The following is a 15,736-nucleotide window of genomic DNA, read 5'->3' as shown; positions in this document are numbered from 1 at the left end:
CTTAATACTACAAATAATTGTAAAACTGTGAGTTTGTGAACTCTCCAAACATACTTACTTTTCTTTTCCTTATCAAAACTACTAGACTAATATTTATTATTTGTCTAATTATTTTCTCATAACTATGTGAATAGCGCTTGAGAACATGAATCTCGTGCTGCTTAGTAGGTTAACTTCATTTAGAGAGCCATTCACGACTTTATGCTTTTAAACCTATACTTTAGATGATACTAATTAGATGGACAATAACTTACCGAGCACATTACTTATATATAAGCACGTATAAACTTATGCAGATACATAAACATGTGAGTGAGGTGGAAAATAAGTATTGGTAATGCGATGGGAATCCTCAAAAAGAACATGAGTAGATGTCTGAGAATGTACCTGTGATTTAAAAGAAGTGTTTGTTATTGCGTAAAAACTGACTTTGATCACTTGATGACATGTGTGATCACTTAGTGACTTCCAATAGGCCCGATTGTGCATGAATACAACTTCCGTCAAAAGTATGATTCATAAGCGTGCTATCATAGCATGGCTATACCCTTGATACAGATATCCCCGCGTGAGGTTTCTTTTACTATTATTATTTATCATAGTGTCGACTCGACGACACACTCATCTTAATTGGACATGTTCTAGGCCACAGTTATTTTTCATAGTTTTACGAAAATTGTTCCACGATAACATTGTGTTAGTGCACAACGTTTCAATATTTCATGCACAATGACTTAAAATAAAACTGATAAACACAAGATTAAATACAAGGAATTGGGTGGAGAATATATATATAAGTGAGTTTATGCGCATACATGATACCCTGAGTTATATATAAGGGCCAAGAGCAAATACCTGACTTGTTCCCGAGACGGTTTACGGGAAAAACTTATATATATATATGAAAATATTTTTCTCTAATTCAAATAACATCTAATAAAAAATATAATGTGTTTGTGTGCCTTATGATAGGCTTTTTGATAGATGTAGTTAACATCTCTTTTATTTTAGTCCCTTTAATTTAGTTTGCATCCTTTCTTTATATCTATCACATAAATCTACTCGTGCTCTTCATTTTATATGCTTGTTGGGACTTTTCTGACTCCCCTGAGGTTTGTGCATTCCAGACTCAAAGACTGTTTTTTTCTTCGCAGCATTAAGAGTATTTTGAGAAATAGGTCCAGGGACAATAATCATAGTCTATCCTATCAATTTCTCAGCTTTAGTTTATTTAGGTAGTTATTTATTTCAGACTTTTACTTGAGCTCCATGGGTTTTCTAGATTATGATGTATTTTCTTACTCTTTTCCATTGTAGATAGATGTAGTTGAACTGTCTTTCTGAAAATTTCTTTATATATTTCTTTTGTTATCTTAGTTACATGCTCTGTAGGCTAGTTTTTGGTTATATATATCTGTGTACAAGATGATCTAGAGACATGAATATGACTGTATGGTTGCAATGTTGACCGAGTCACGTCCCAATTATATACACTTTTGGAATCAGGGCATGACAGAAGCTCTTGACAATTTACGGTTCGTGAAGGACAACCAACAACTGGATGAATGGTTTGTGCCAAGAACTGATACTATCTCATGATACTATCTCGTGTCAGATATTGATGAGAGCAATGAATGGACTGGGATAATGGAGAACGAGGGACATGTACCTATTTCTAGTGTACAAGGTCCGCCTAAAATGAGGTGGCTCAAACTCTTGGAGTTAGTGAACCAAAAAAACCAACCAAGGAGTAAGATCATACGGAGTGCAAAACTGGTGTGTCCGTCTCATTCAAAGAAGAGAATATGATAAGGTAGAAAATGTGTGAGGGAAGGATGAAACACTCTCTCATATTTACCAAGGCAAGATGTATATGGCCTAATAAGCTCTCGACAATTTATGGTTCGTGCCTTCGTGGAGGACAACCAATAACTAGATGAATAGTTTGCCCCAAGAACTGATAACCAACAACTGGATGAATGGTTTGCGCCAAGAACTGATACTACCTCATGTAAGATATTGATGAGAGCGATGTAAGGACTGTGATAATGGAGAACGAGGGACATGTACCTGTTTATGGTGTACTAGATCCGCCTAAAATGAGGTGGCTCAAACTCTTGAAGTCCAAAAACCAAAAAACCAAGGAGCTAGATCATACGGAGTGCAAAACTGGTGCCCCTTCTCATTCAAAGAAGAGAATGTGACAAGCTGGAAAATGTGTGAGGAAAGGATGAAATGCTCTCTCGCATTTACCAAGTAAGGAAAGTAGTATATGGACAAGGAAGATTATGTCGCACAATGTACCGACCAAATGAGATGGAGTTGGAAAATGATGATGAGTGGATGTTTTCTTTCATTTTCTCGAAAGGGGACTTGCGATGTCTTGTTATCAGTTGAACTAGATTGTGATTGCATGACTCATCTTCCTCTGTGGACACATTACATATGGGGAAAAGGTGGCTGAAGCTTTCATCATTTGAAATAGTTATGTGAGCAACTCATCAGCTTACAGTTTACATGGACACAGAATAAGAGGTGAGTAGTAGCAAACCTGTGACGGATAAACTCTGATAGTGCTGCAGCAGAAGCTTCCCTTTGAAACCTTTCCTGTCTTTTCAAGGCCTTGCTCAAAGTCATACATATAGGTGGAACCTACATAGTTATATCGCAAAAATGCAGTTATATCCCAAGCACAAAACTAAATAGAATAAGTAAAAATTATATAAACTCAATGAAAATATGAAAGAAAACTATTTTCGTTACGAAAGAAAACTATTTTTTCTTAATACTAAAGAAACTCTTTTTTCTTAACAAAGGCAAAAAAAGCATGTACTATCTTTTGCACTTTCATAGACAATTTATAAACAAATCGCAGTTTCATTATATACTCATGTTAGCTGATAAAGAGCTCAAAAAGATGAAACAAGATCAAGATAAAAATGCAACATAAGTTAATACAACAAAAGATATATGCATTCAAATTATGACCATGGTAAGGTGACATACAATTGAAAATTTGAATAGCATAGTAAACAAGTAAAACTTTGACACCATTGCTTTTAAACATATATATAAGGGCATCTAACTTTGAGAGATTTCGTCAAAAGATTTTAAAACATGAATAGGATTAATATCAGAATGGGGTATGAATTCAGAGGTCTGAACTCATGGAGTTAGGGTAGTTGAATGATTATCAAATGTACAAGTGATCAACACATCCATTTAGTAAATTTTGTTGCATATAAACAAGCCTTAGGAGAACATAACCCATCCTGGTTTTTTATGCATTGAAAGTTGGTTTCTAAACTAAGAAATCAAGTACTATCTAAAATTCTTCAAAAAATCATAGATTTCAAAAGTCAATTGTCGAAATTTCAGATACCACAGCTCAATGAACTGTAGTAAGTGAAATAAAAGTTTCAGAATGGATGCATCATGTTTTGATATACATCGTCCGAGATAAGATCCATATCTCAGATATGATCTCAATAAAGAATTAAAAATTTGTTTCTGCTGCTCCAACGAAGTTGTGTTGGTGTGTTTGTGTGTGGTGTGTGTGTGTGTGTTGTGGTGCTGTGTGTGATGTATAATATATTATATATATATATATAGATATGAATATGGCGTATGCTGGTACCAAGCACAAATTTTGTCTTGGTAGCTGAGGTGGCACAATCTCCTCCACTCATTCAACATGGGGAACCATAGTCACATGGGTGCCAGAGTGGCTATGGGATATGTAACCATCTTGATAATGGTGGAGAGGATATGTCCACCTCACTACCAAGCCAATTTTTTGTGCTTGGTACAAGTATACCCATTTTCTCATTATATACTATTATATATATATATATATATATATATATATATATATAAGAATATACATACATATGAATGTATCTACATACAAATCCCACAGGTTTGAACTTTTCAAAACTAATTCCGTCATAAGATCTAGTAAATAGTGTTATAAATAGTCTCACAATTTTGACTTCTGTTATTGGATGAGAATATTCTAAATTGCGAGTGATACTATGGATCCAAGATAAGTTGGTCACCGAGTCACCAAGCACCATGAGTGTGATATCTTCATAAGTGATTAAGCCTAATAACATAATTATTTTCAATTTTTCTTAACTACGTGCCACCTAGGTATTGAGTTGTCAAATTTTTAGCTAGCCTACTTTCCATATGTCACAATGTCACATATTCCTTAGCTTTCACCCATATGTTTCCTTGGAAAGATAAGCACAAGAGGAAAGAGAGGAAACTTCATTTTCTCATCTGACCTCCTGTCCTCTCTTTCTCCAAGTGACCAGCAGCCCCTTTGGGCTCTCCTCTTCTCCAAACTTTTGCAGGAAACTCCTCTAATTTTCAATAATTACCCCCTCCTTTTAATGATAACTCGATTTGCCCAAACTTGAAAGAAACTAATGAAGCAAGTTGAAGCTTTCAAGGTTTACTTGAAATAGAGACCTTCATAAAGTAATTTGTATCCCTCCTTATTAATCCTTCTAGATCGAAGATAATTCATGAAGAAATTAGATTTTATAGAACCTAGATGATAAAGTAAAAGTCATGAAAGAAACTATGATGGGAATCCAGAGGGAAATAAGTTTTTTTGCATGACAATTTGTTGATATGTTTGATTGTTATTCCTTTGATGTATATAAAAAAAGACCATGAAAAGCATTTTTCTTGACTGAAAACTTTAAGATCATTTGACCTCTGTGTAACCATCAATCAGTAAGGAAATGTTTAAGAAATAATTGAAGTAATTTATACCCACAATATCAGACATTTTGATTATTGACAAAACAGAACAGCCAGAAGTCTATTCCAGATATAGCCGTAATAAACAGCTTGTATCTCTCTCTATGTAACTTAGATTGATGTCCCGTTTGGGACACTGCAAAACTGACCAAAAGATCTTTCCGTTGATATATTATGAGCCCTAGTTGCCTCTGTTTAATGTCCTGTTTGGTCCAATAAATTGATTGGTTCAGAAATTTCTGCATGCATGCAGTAATTTATTGGAATTATCTTGAAATGGAGAAATATAAACATATCAATAATTCCTTAATATGAAACTATAAGTATGGTGATATATATATGAAATGGTAAACGATAGCCAAAGCAGAAGGTTAACTAGAAATAAACCTCATAAAGAGTTTGATTTGAAAGCTTAAGGACTTTCAAAAGATATTAGGGAAACCATTCTATACTAAATTAAAATAATGAAAGTATGAAACCCTCATTGTTGTAGGAGGGCAAGATCAGGACATCGGCGACATGCAGACTAAGGATCCAGAGAACTTTAAACTCGAAAGGTAAGCGGCATGTGTTATCTATTTGTCAGCACATGATTTGATGGGTCAATACTAAGTTGATCACTTGCTATGAACCTTAATTCATGTACTTAAGCTAACATTAGAATGTGTGAAATATACAGCCACAAAGCACTCATTATGGTTTATACATGATTGATCCTAAATGCTTCTTGTGTGTAAGATTTATAAGGACATTTAAAGTCCTAAATACTTGATGTTGTGAGGAAACACCTCCTACGTGGAGGATACCTCCTTTCAAAGGCCTATGACCTAATGGAGGACTTGAAAACTGTGACTTCACTCAACTTCCTTGGTGGAAGAATCGATTCTGGGAAATCTTTATCTCATGTAATACCATCTTGATATGTTAAGGAATCTATATGCTGCATTTTAAATTACAATTTATATTGCTTGAAATATGAACATGATCAAAATCTATACACTGGTTTATTTGATGACCATTAATTTAACTAATAGACCATGTCAGTTACCGGGCTTCCTAGCTAACCACGCTCATGGTTACAACTAATTGCAGGCCCTTTTCAAGAACAAAACAAGACATCTCAAGAGCTAGATGCTGCGTGAAGGAATTATTACTTTGGATTACTTTTGTACTATGAACGTTACATAAGCCCTTGTAAAGGCAAACTGTGCTTTGACACGTACAAATCTTTATGAGCAAGCTAACTGGCTTTAGTATTTTGGATAGTTTGTGTTCTTGCAGGTAAATGTTATCCACATGAACAGGTTTGTATTGCCTTAAGCCTTGCAAGTATTACTTATTGTTACCTGTGGCGGTTGTCCAATCCTGTTTGCATTTTAGGTTTGTTACCAAGTACGTGTTTGGGTTGTGACGATGAGGATACTCTAATCATGGAAGATTATATGGATTTTCAGATGTTGGTTTATCAAGCACTATTGCAAATTATAAATACAACTACGAATTCTTTTGTGCATGGCTATAAACTGAGTTCACTTGAAAATTTTAAAATGAAGGATTCTCACTTGTTATACACATAAAAGAATGACGTTGAATAGTTCTTCATTGAACTCTGTAAAAAAATAAATTGCATATTTCATGGATGACATTGTTGACAATTTGACATGACTATAAAAGGAGTAATTATCACTATTTCGGAAAATTTACCTCTTTAGGCCTCTTTCTAGAAATGCAACAGGCAACCTCCTGAATAAGGGCAACCCTCTCCTCTTTACCTTTGTGTTCTCCATCTCTAGCCAAAATCTACAAAGAATAGAGAGTAACCTCGTCCTTACCTTCTCTAAGAAAATAGTGCGTTCTAGTATGACATTTGATGTTCAATTGATAGGAACTCTGATCCCCAATAGAAATTGATACCTTTCCCATTTCAAGATCTCCAACACAATCACAGAAAGACTGGAATGCAGTTAACAAAGTCCTTCAATATGTAAAATTAGAACAATAGTTAGAAGCAGTTATTCGGAGAACTTTCAGAACAAAGATGAAATTTTACAAATTTGAGCTCATATTACCACAACTGTTCATGCTGACCCAGTCCAGCAAGGCCGTGGCAACTTCCTAATTGAAGAGTAAGAGAAGAGAAAACAGAAGAGTAATTTTGCTCCACTGCTTTTTTACCAGTCTTACCACCACCTCTGTGGTACATTCCAATCTTAGCATCCTTTTCAAATGCAAAAAGTCCACAAAAAGAGATCACCAAAACTACACAATCCTCAGACATACCTGAACAATGCAGTGAGAGCAAGAATAGCTGCTTGCAAGATGTCCTCATCACCGTGATTCATGTTGTCTCCCCTTTCTGTATCACCTCTAAGGATAGGTGTTCGATCAAGTACAGATATCAAATGCTCCAGAAACAAACTTGAAAGCACGGAATGCTGTGAAAATGCCTGTTGGCATACAAAAAACAAATAATGTAGAAAAAGAAGTTAGAACAAAAAGAAAATAATACACATAAGGCAAAAAGGTTGTAAAATAACAGATAATAAGCACACCAAATATAGCATACTTCCTTTCCCTTAAGTAATTTTCACTTTTTTATGCAGTATCTGGTTGTAAGTACTTGATGAGTCAGGAATCGGGATCAGCAAAAGCGATATATATGTGATATTCAATCTTGATCAATCAACAAAATAAACTTGGTCCCCACATGATTATGAGATATTCAATCTTGATCAATCAACAAGATCTAACGATGGAAAGAGGTGTGTGTAACTATCTTAATTACACCATTGGTGTATTGTAACCCTACCCTCTATATAAATAAATAAATACACACACACATACATACACATGCATACAGTTTTCCATATATTTATGTGTGTGTGTATACATACATGTGTGTGTGCGCGTGTGTGTATATATATATGGGGAAGGCTTATTTGTCCCTAGGGCATAACTAGCTTAGTTATGCCCGCTAGTAAAATGTGGATTATGGAACAAATTTGGACGATCAACTCTGCTCACCTTGGTCTATACATCTTAAAACATCTACAACTAAAAAGTTTATGCGTTTTGAACATAAATTACACATGCATCAAATTGTCAAAAAATTAACGGTTTTCTAACAATACAACGAAAGAGCCCTGTTGATATGATTTGCTTCATTCATCATAATATAGATGTCTCAAAACATTTATAAACCAAAAATCATGATGTTTCACTACTTCTAACACATTTTTTATCGTCTCTTTAGTTGTATTGTCGTAAAACGGTTAAATTTAAAATTGCTAGATGGATAAGCAAGGTTTTAAATATCAAATATTGAGGAAATATCGGATGGCCAAAATTAATATCGGATTGTGTATTGGGGAAATTCAAGGATATGTAGTAAATATCTAAATAGAACAATTTTTCAAAACCGACTGAATTTTTTTTTTTTTTTTCAAAATCGACCGTTTTTTTTTATTTATCAAAATCGACCCGGTTTTGTGATTAGGAGGTTAATCACTATCCTAAATAGTCGGGGTTGCCAACCCCGACTATTTAGGATAGTGATTAGCCTGCTAATCACAAAACCGGGTCGATTATACTTTGCAGTGGTCTGCAAGCTAACGCTGCTGCAGCTTTGAAGCAGTAATAGAACGAGAAATTACATAACACAAGACCAACAATAAAAATATTAGAACAATTTTAAACCGACTGAATTTTTTTTTTTTTTTTCAAAATCGACCGTTTTTTTTTATTTATCAAAATCGACCCGGTTTTGTGATTAGGAGGTTAATCACTATCCTAAATAGTCGGGGTTGCCAACCCCGACTATTTAGGAGGGTGTTAAACCCTAATTAAAGGGTGATTAGCAGGTTAATCACTATCCTAAATAGTCGGGGTTGCCAACCCCGACTATTTAGGATAGTGATTAGCCTGCTAATCACAAAACCGGGTCGATTTTGATAAATAAAAAAAAACAGTCGATTTTGAAAAAAAAAAAACAGTCGGTTTTGAAAAATTGTTCTATCTAAATATCGTAACGAATTTTTGCATATATGTATAATGCACTAAAATATAATCTCAACATACTTACTAAAATCTAAGCATGCAATATATATATCGACCAACATATCGACTAATATATTGTCCATATCAAGGATATATCGCCCAAAATAACCAAAAGCGGTAAAGGATATTCAGAGACCATATCGATTGCGGCAAGCCATATAAAAGAATATATCAAACGATGTATCGGGCCATGTCTGCGATATTTAAAACAATGTGGATATCTATAACCCAATATGCCTACTTTTTTGTCTATATATCATTCAAAACATAGATCAAAATGAACGGAGTGGATTAAGTAAAAAGATCGCATATACTGTAGTATGAAGGTGGGCATAACCAAGCTAGTTAGCCCTAGGAACAAATAAGTCATCCCCCCCCCCTCCTACAAACACACACACACCTGGAGAGAGAGGAATACGGGTATGCTTGGAACCAAGCACAAAATTTTTGGTGCTTGGTAGTTAGATGATGGAATCTCAACCATAGATGTGAGTGAGATTAGTAAGATGGAACATTCCCATGTGACACCTTTCTCTTTGTAATTTACAACCTTAAGATGTGGGGTTGAGATGCATTCACCTCACTACCGAATGAGCTGCCCACTAATGCTGATAGTATTTAGGCCAACCTAGTTGTCACATTGGGTGGGTGTGGAGTCTAGCGCTTGTGAGTGGGCAACTCATTTTGCTAAATGAGCTGATAGCTCATACCCATTGTCGTCGTATGCATATACATACATATGTATATCAGTATATGTATATTAGGTTTGATGGATGTGAAGTGACGGCGGTTTATTTAACAAAATAAACGACCAAGAGATAGAAGGGGTGAGACCTGGCCCTTCTGATGTGACTAGCAGGGTGGACCTCATAACATGACTATCTCTTGGTACTAGCTCATTTAGCAAAATGAGCTACCACGTCATAGCTATTTTTTTCTCACACACCGCGAAATCCCCTCCTCTGGGGGACCATGACCACGACCACAGGCATGCACACACATACTTTGTTACCTGAAAAAAATATGATACTTTGTTGGTTGGGATTCGAACATGTGGTCCAACTTCATATAAAATGTTAATATCTCTTTTAATTAATATGCCCTATAGGAACAAAAAAAACCATTAGAGCTCTGTGGTAACTATATTTGACATCATACACTTAGTGACAGCAGTATTTTCTGTTGAAAAATGCACATCTGAACACTATTTTGTTGTTTTCTTATTTTGGATTCAGCTACATACAGAACAGTCCAGTGGGTAGTGTCAGACAAAAACTTACAGAAAGTAGAAATTTGCATGAAATTTTTGTCCGGCAGGCTTGGCTACTTAAGGATTACTCACAATAAACTCAAATTTTTAAGTAACAGCAACATCTACGCTACTGGTAGGCCAACGGTGGATCCAGAGAAACTTTCTTCTGGGGGCGGAGGACAAGTATCTATTTTCCCAAAAATTAAAATATAACATTATAAAATAACATTCTTGACAAATGGGCTAATTCTCAACTTACATGGGCTAAAATATAAGCGGGCTACAGATTTTTTTGGTGATCGTATAAGCAAGGGTTGGGGCGCAAATATTTCTAAATTACTAGGGCCAAATTGTAAGTTTAGAAGGCTTGAGAATGTAATTTGTCATATATTTAGCGGTGCAACTGCCCTCCTAAGTCTACATGTGCATCGGCACCCATTTACACTTTATTCAGTCTGTATCAAGCTTCACTGTAAAAATGAACAAGTGTATTCGGTATCACAATGGTGTATGGTTTTGTTTCTGTTATCTGTTCTGCTTAACAATTATACATATTTCTTGATGAATGTACCTGCCATACTGTAATTGATCATACAGTACTTGCACATTGATCATACATTAAGCACCATACAGAGAAGCATATCAAATCATGTTCTATGATAAGATTCTTCGGCATATTGCAAAAAGCCTATCTATTCAACATCCTAAGAGTCAATGTTCAGAAAAAAGTTAAGCAGTCACTGAACTAAGTCACGCCAGAATTGCTGATAAAAGAATTAATTGACTAAAGTCTGCATAGCTCCACCATGCAAAATTATCCATATAAAAGTTTCACATAACAATGATGCAAGGAGAGAAACTAACACAAAATGCCTCATGCATTGGCCAACCCCCTCGCATCCTGGATATATCTTTTGTAACAATATCATGCCCAGCAGAAGCCAAAACTTCATTGAAAACGACAGTTGAATTGGTCGTTTCCGCCAGGCATGATATCTTGCAACTATTAAGGAAACAGATGGACAATACAAATCACAGAGCAAGCTTGAATCCCACCTTTTATTTAGAAAACTGCAAATAAATAACAGAAAGGATACAGCATTAAGAATTTCCTGACGAGAGTGTTTGTCGATTACAAATATAGCGGCTGAAAGCAAAGATTGAGTTGTCCTGCAGACACGAACATGATAAATGTCAGATTTTCATGCTCACTGGACAAAATATAAAGCTAGTATCTAGTCTAATACCTGGAAACATCAGTTTCGTTCAACTGATTTCCTCTGTTAGTGATGAATTCACTAACAGCCTGAATAACACCATCTGCTGACTGCTTAACCCTGTCACATATGGCAGCAGTGCACATATGCAAAGAGATGACCAGCTGGTCGAGAAATAAGAGGAACATTTTCAGCTCATATATGAGTGAAATTAAATTTATTCAAAGAGGAAATACATACCTCATCTCTTGTTAGTAAAACACATATAGAAGAAACAACCCTATTGAAGACCTCTGATTGATCAATAGATTCATCCTGCAGGATCACAACCTCAGCTACTTTTCACCCATAACCTATCACTTAGCACAATACAATATGGTAAGATAATGAAAAAGGCACTCACCCTTCTCAAAATGGAAATCACGTCTTCAAGAGATGACAATGCATTGTACGACAACTCCAAATCAATATCAGTGGCTATCAATTTTGGAAGCGATAAGGATATGCTGAAAAATATACCAACAATCTACAGAACAAAAGATCGAATGTAAGGACACCGTAAAAGGCATTTACATTCTGAAAATTACAACTGGACACCTTCACATAGATTTAACTAAAAATAGAAAGTTCCTAATGCCCAACCTGAACTGCAAGTTTTCTAACTTCATAACTGGTGTCAGCACAGCGTGGAAGATAAGCTATGACCCTCTCCCCCAAGCTTAAGGAGTCCCGGCTTGGCAATACATATGCAGCTGGAAGGAAAATTTATGTCAAGCCGTGATTATTATAATGGAAGAGACACATGGATAAAACCACTTATAAAAGTTGGTTTTACATGGTAAATTCGATAAGTTCTTTTGCACTGCCCGATCAATTTGTACGTTGTGTGAGCAACTTGAGCGGCAGCCAAGCCCACAAATTCCGCCAGAGCAAAGTGCACGGAACTTGAGCAACAACTCATAGACAGCAGCGCAAGCCCTTCTCCTTTGATGCTCCACTGAAGATGAAAGATAAAAATCTATCTGCCTTAGTATATGTAACAGCTGCTCCGCTCGACTACGACCATCTTCGCCACTGACAAGAGCAACTTGTTAATGCAGGAAACATCAAGAAGAAAAGATGGTAAGAAAGGATGTAGTATGGGTAGTGCTAGACACTACAAAAGTAAAATGAATATCTTCTGAATATTGTGCAAAGCATTGTATGGAAGCAAATGAACACGAGAAACAGAATAAGATACAATAGGCTCAGGCAAACTACATGAAATACCAAACCAGTGAAGTGTACATTGTCAGTGCTTTTGTCACTCAAACCATAAGTCCAATAACCCTTTTTATAGGCTGACGTTGCAGTAGGCATTCTCCAGCAGTCAATTCTCTTCAAACTGTCTTGGATCCTTATCTATGAAGCTTGCCTTGGAATATGTTGTTGTAACTTTCTTAATGTGCATATGGGGTAACTTCTGTCCATTGGATAATTTCCAAATCATCCGAACTGGCTTCCCGTTGTCCACTTTGCCAGCATGGTGCCTGACACATCATGTAAGAGCTGGCACGAGAAGTTTTTTTCTTTTTCATATTTACTTCAGAAAGTCTGGTGCAAGACCAAATTAATACTGAAGGACCCTTGGCCATCTCTCCTAAACATGTCGTCACATACCTGATACCTAATTAAAAAACAAAACTATACTATGGACCATGGTAGAATTGAAAAATAGGTAGCCTCGCGAATTTCCAATGAGGACAAGAATTTAAAAGCTAAGCTCGTGGACAAAAGATAAACGAGTGGAACACACATTTTCAGCAAAATTAAGGAATATCAAGACAGCCAAGTAACAAGCCGTACTAACACATTGAACCACCATCAGCTTCTGAAACACAAAGTTTCTGCTTTAAACGGAAGGAGTAGGGATAGCTGTCTTGGAACATGAGACCTTCTTAGAAGGTTTGATACAGCTCCGACATGTTAGAAGCTGAAACCCCGTTTAAACCATCTAATTGGCTGCAATTGTAGCCATCTTTGTGTCTCTTTCAGATAATCAAAAGGCTACCGAACTTCTTTTTGAAAATGATAACCGTCTTCTGAAGAACTTTTGAAGTAAATGTGCAAATTTTCCAACCTCCAATCAGCAACTGGGACGTTAACACAACAAAGTATAGAAGGAAGTTGTGAAGCTCATCCAAAATTTATCAGCCGCTTTGAACCTTCAACATTTTCTCCTTCTGAAAAGCAAGAGTATCTTCACATTTAAACTATCCTACTACTGAAAGTTCAACTTACGTACCTCCTAACCATACTTTCTTCCTTCATCCTATTTTCCTTCAAAACCATCAGGTAAGAACTAAGAACCATCTTCTTTGCTAATTTATATAGTCTCTATACTTGCAGCTTAAATTTTTGGTGCCAGAACTCATAAAACTAAGACACCGTGAATACAGTGATAAATATGGTGAAGATGTCAAAGACTGTAAAATTCAACTTCAATCACAGCTAGATAGAGGGAGTGTTTCATAAATGACCCTTTGAATTAGTGAAAGGCATGTAGTAGACAATGTTATGCACTAACAAAGTCATTTCAATATTAAATTTCATTAGACAGAATAGATGCCAACTTTGATTACACAAATCTGGACAGCAGGTTAAATGCATTCTTTTCCTTTCTTCTCTTGTATGTATGTGGAGAGGAAGCCTTACCTCCAGTGGATAAAAAAACATCACAGCTCGTTTATTTCCTATGGAACCCTCATTGAATGAGCTACTTGAGAAATTGACTTTTACTAGGTTGTTAAAATAGATATGCCCTTGAACTCCAAACTGAAGGGTCAACCCTGCATCCTTGACAGTTCCAAAATCACTATGTTCCTATCCAACCAAGCAGAATGAGGTCCATCTACTCATAGTACATGCACAGTGTTCTAGTTCTAGTAAGAAATGTTGTTGTTTCGACTAATCTTAATAACTATATTCCTAGAGACTTCAAAAATGTTTCCCCTCTAAAGGACAAAATTATTCTTTAGGTTGTAGATGAACTTGCGAGACCTCATACCTTTATCAACACTCATAGAACGAAATCTCTCTCCATCAACATGCTTCCGTGTGGAACTTAGCACTTTGGATAGTTATAAATGCAGACGACATCTGAGTTTAGGGTGGTAGATATACCACCAAGGATCACTACCAATAAGATTTCGGAAACATATTCCAAGTGGAATCATCTAGCCAGACCATGACAACTTCCTATTTAGGAGAGTGATTTACACGTAACTCTAAAGATCTGAAGAACAGGTTCTGCAGTTATGCACAGGCGTGCTCATAGTCATTCCAGCTTCAATAGCATAACCCTTTTTAGTTCATTTCAGATCTAGTTGTAAATAAGGATAGGTATCTCTACATTCTAACAATTAACGCTCGCATGAGAAACATTAAAAATAACACGAAACCAGCAAACAGCATACCATAGATGAAGGTGAGATACATAAAAAGTGCATCTATTATATAAATCTGCAAATCACGAACCATAAAGGAAGGTGAGAAATATAAGAATTCCATCTACAAGTAGTATCCAAGATGCATATTTAACTAAACTACTGCTAAGAAGTGCATCTATTAGTAACATACAAACTTCATATTTAACTAAAATACTACTTACCTTGTTAAAAGAATGGCGCATAATAGAGTAATGAGGTTCTTTATGAGTGGCTCAACAATATCAGAAGGATCATTAGGCAGAGCAAAAAAACCTAAAGTCGCCTGTTAAGATGATGGTATTTATTAATAGGAAGAAAAGAAAAACAAATTTCCAGACAATGTCCATTGTGCTTAATAAAACATTTGTCTAGTGAACTACCTTCATAACAAGATTCCTCGTCTCCATTGGCAATCTCGGCTCTATAGAAACCAAAGTAGTACACGCGCTTAAAGCAAGGCTCTGTAGAGGAAAACATAAAATGGTACCAAAACCAATGCTCATACACCTGTAAATATCAACTAGGAAGTGTGCATGCACAAACAAATGAGCAAAAACTTTACATACTTGAGTGTGAAGATGCTGACTACTTGAATCAAAGGAACTATCGCTATCGTCTCGGCCCATCAAAGTAAGCACATAATCAAGCAGCTGGTCCCTTCTCTTTAGGGAGAATGAGATTCCCATTTCAGCAGCATTGATAACAGCACATCCTGCATAGACCATAAAGTATTAGAGGACAGCAAAAAAATTCATTCCTGAAATATAGTCATAAGAACACATAAAATAGTCATATTGAAAAAAAAATTATAAGCATGGTCTTTTCTATTTGGCTCTTTTGGACTCAACTTGCATCCTTGAGTTAAATATAATACTCATTACACTTTTTCAGAGGGAGTAACGAGTATCCTGTCATATGAGGGGATTCTCATACAAATCAATGTGCCTCCTGAGTCTCAGCCAAGTGAATGG

At 35.9% G+C, this 15,736-nt stretch overlaps 1 protein-coding gene across 3 annotated transcripts in view; it reads right to left on the bottom strand.

Moving 5' to 3' along the window:
- LOC109839515 (protein SHOOT GRAVITROPISM 6) overlaps positions 1–15,736 on the bottom strand; it is a 78,651-nt gene that overhangs the window by 16,637 nt on the left and 46,278 nt on the right. For 2 of the 3 annotated variants that reach the window (XM_020407975.1, XM_020407976.1), the window contains 15 exons: positions 15,332–15,477; positions 15,146–15,226; positions 14,948–15,048; positions 12,134–12,372; positions 11,941–12,050; positions 11,702–11,824; positions 11,539–11,613; positions 11,329–11,462; positions 11,179–11,251; positions 10,946–11,077; positions 7,054–7,220; positions 6,843–6,965; positions 6,688–6,748; positions 6,478–6,573; positions 2,552–2,652 (listed from right to left, as the gene is read on the bottom strand). In XM_020407975.1, coding sequence (XP_020263564.1) covers positions 2,552–2,652; positions 6,478–6,573; positions 6,688–6,748; positions 6,843–6,965; positions 7,054–7,220; positions 10,946–11,077; positions 11,179–11,251; positions 11,329–11,462; positions 11,539–11,613; positions 11,702–11,824; positions 11,941–12,050; positions 12,134–12,372; positions 14,948–15,048; positions 15,146–15,226; positions 15,332–15,477 — 1,762 coding nt within the window. Of the gene's footprint in view, positions 1–2,551; positions 2,653–6,316; positions 6,383–6,477; positions 6,574–6,687; positions 6,749–6,842; positions 6,966–7,053; positions 7,221–10,945; positions 11,078–11,178; positions 11,252–11,328; positions 11,463–11,538; positions 11,614–11,701; positions 11,825–11,940; positions 12,051–12,133; positions 12,373–14,947; positions 15,049–15,145; positions 15,227–15,331; positions 15,478–15,736 lie in introns of those variants that run through there. The other variant, XM_020407977.1, reaches the window with a different exon arrangement.

The sequence above is a fragment of the Asparagus officinalis genome, chromosome 4 (genome assembly GCF_001876935.1).
Source record: "Asparagus officinalis chromosome 4, Aspof.V1, whole genome shotgun sequence".
Lineage (NCBI taxonomy): Eukaryota > Viridiplantae > Streptophyta > Magnoliopsida > Asparagales > Asparagaceae > Asparagus > Asparagus officinalis.
The sequence above is the reverse complement of the archived record's forward strand: the minus strand, read 5'-3'. Positions and strand labels throughout refer to the sequence as shown.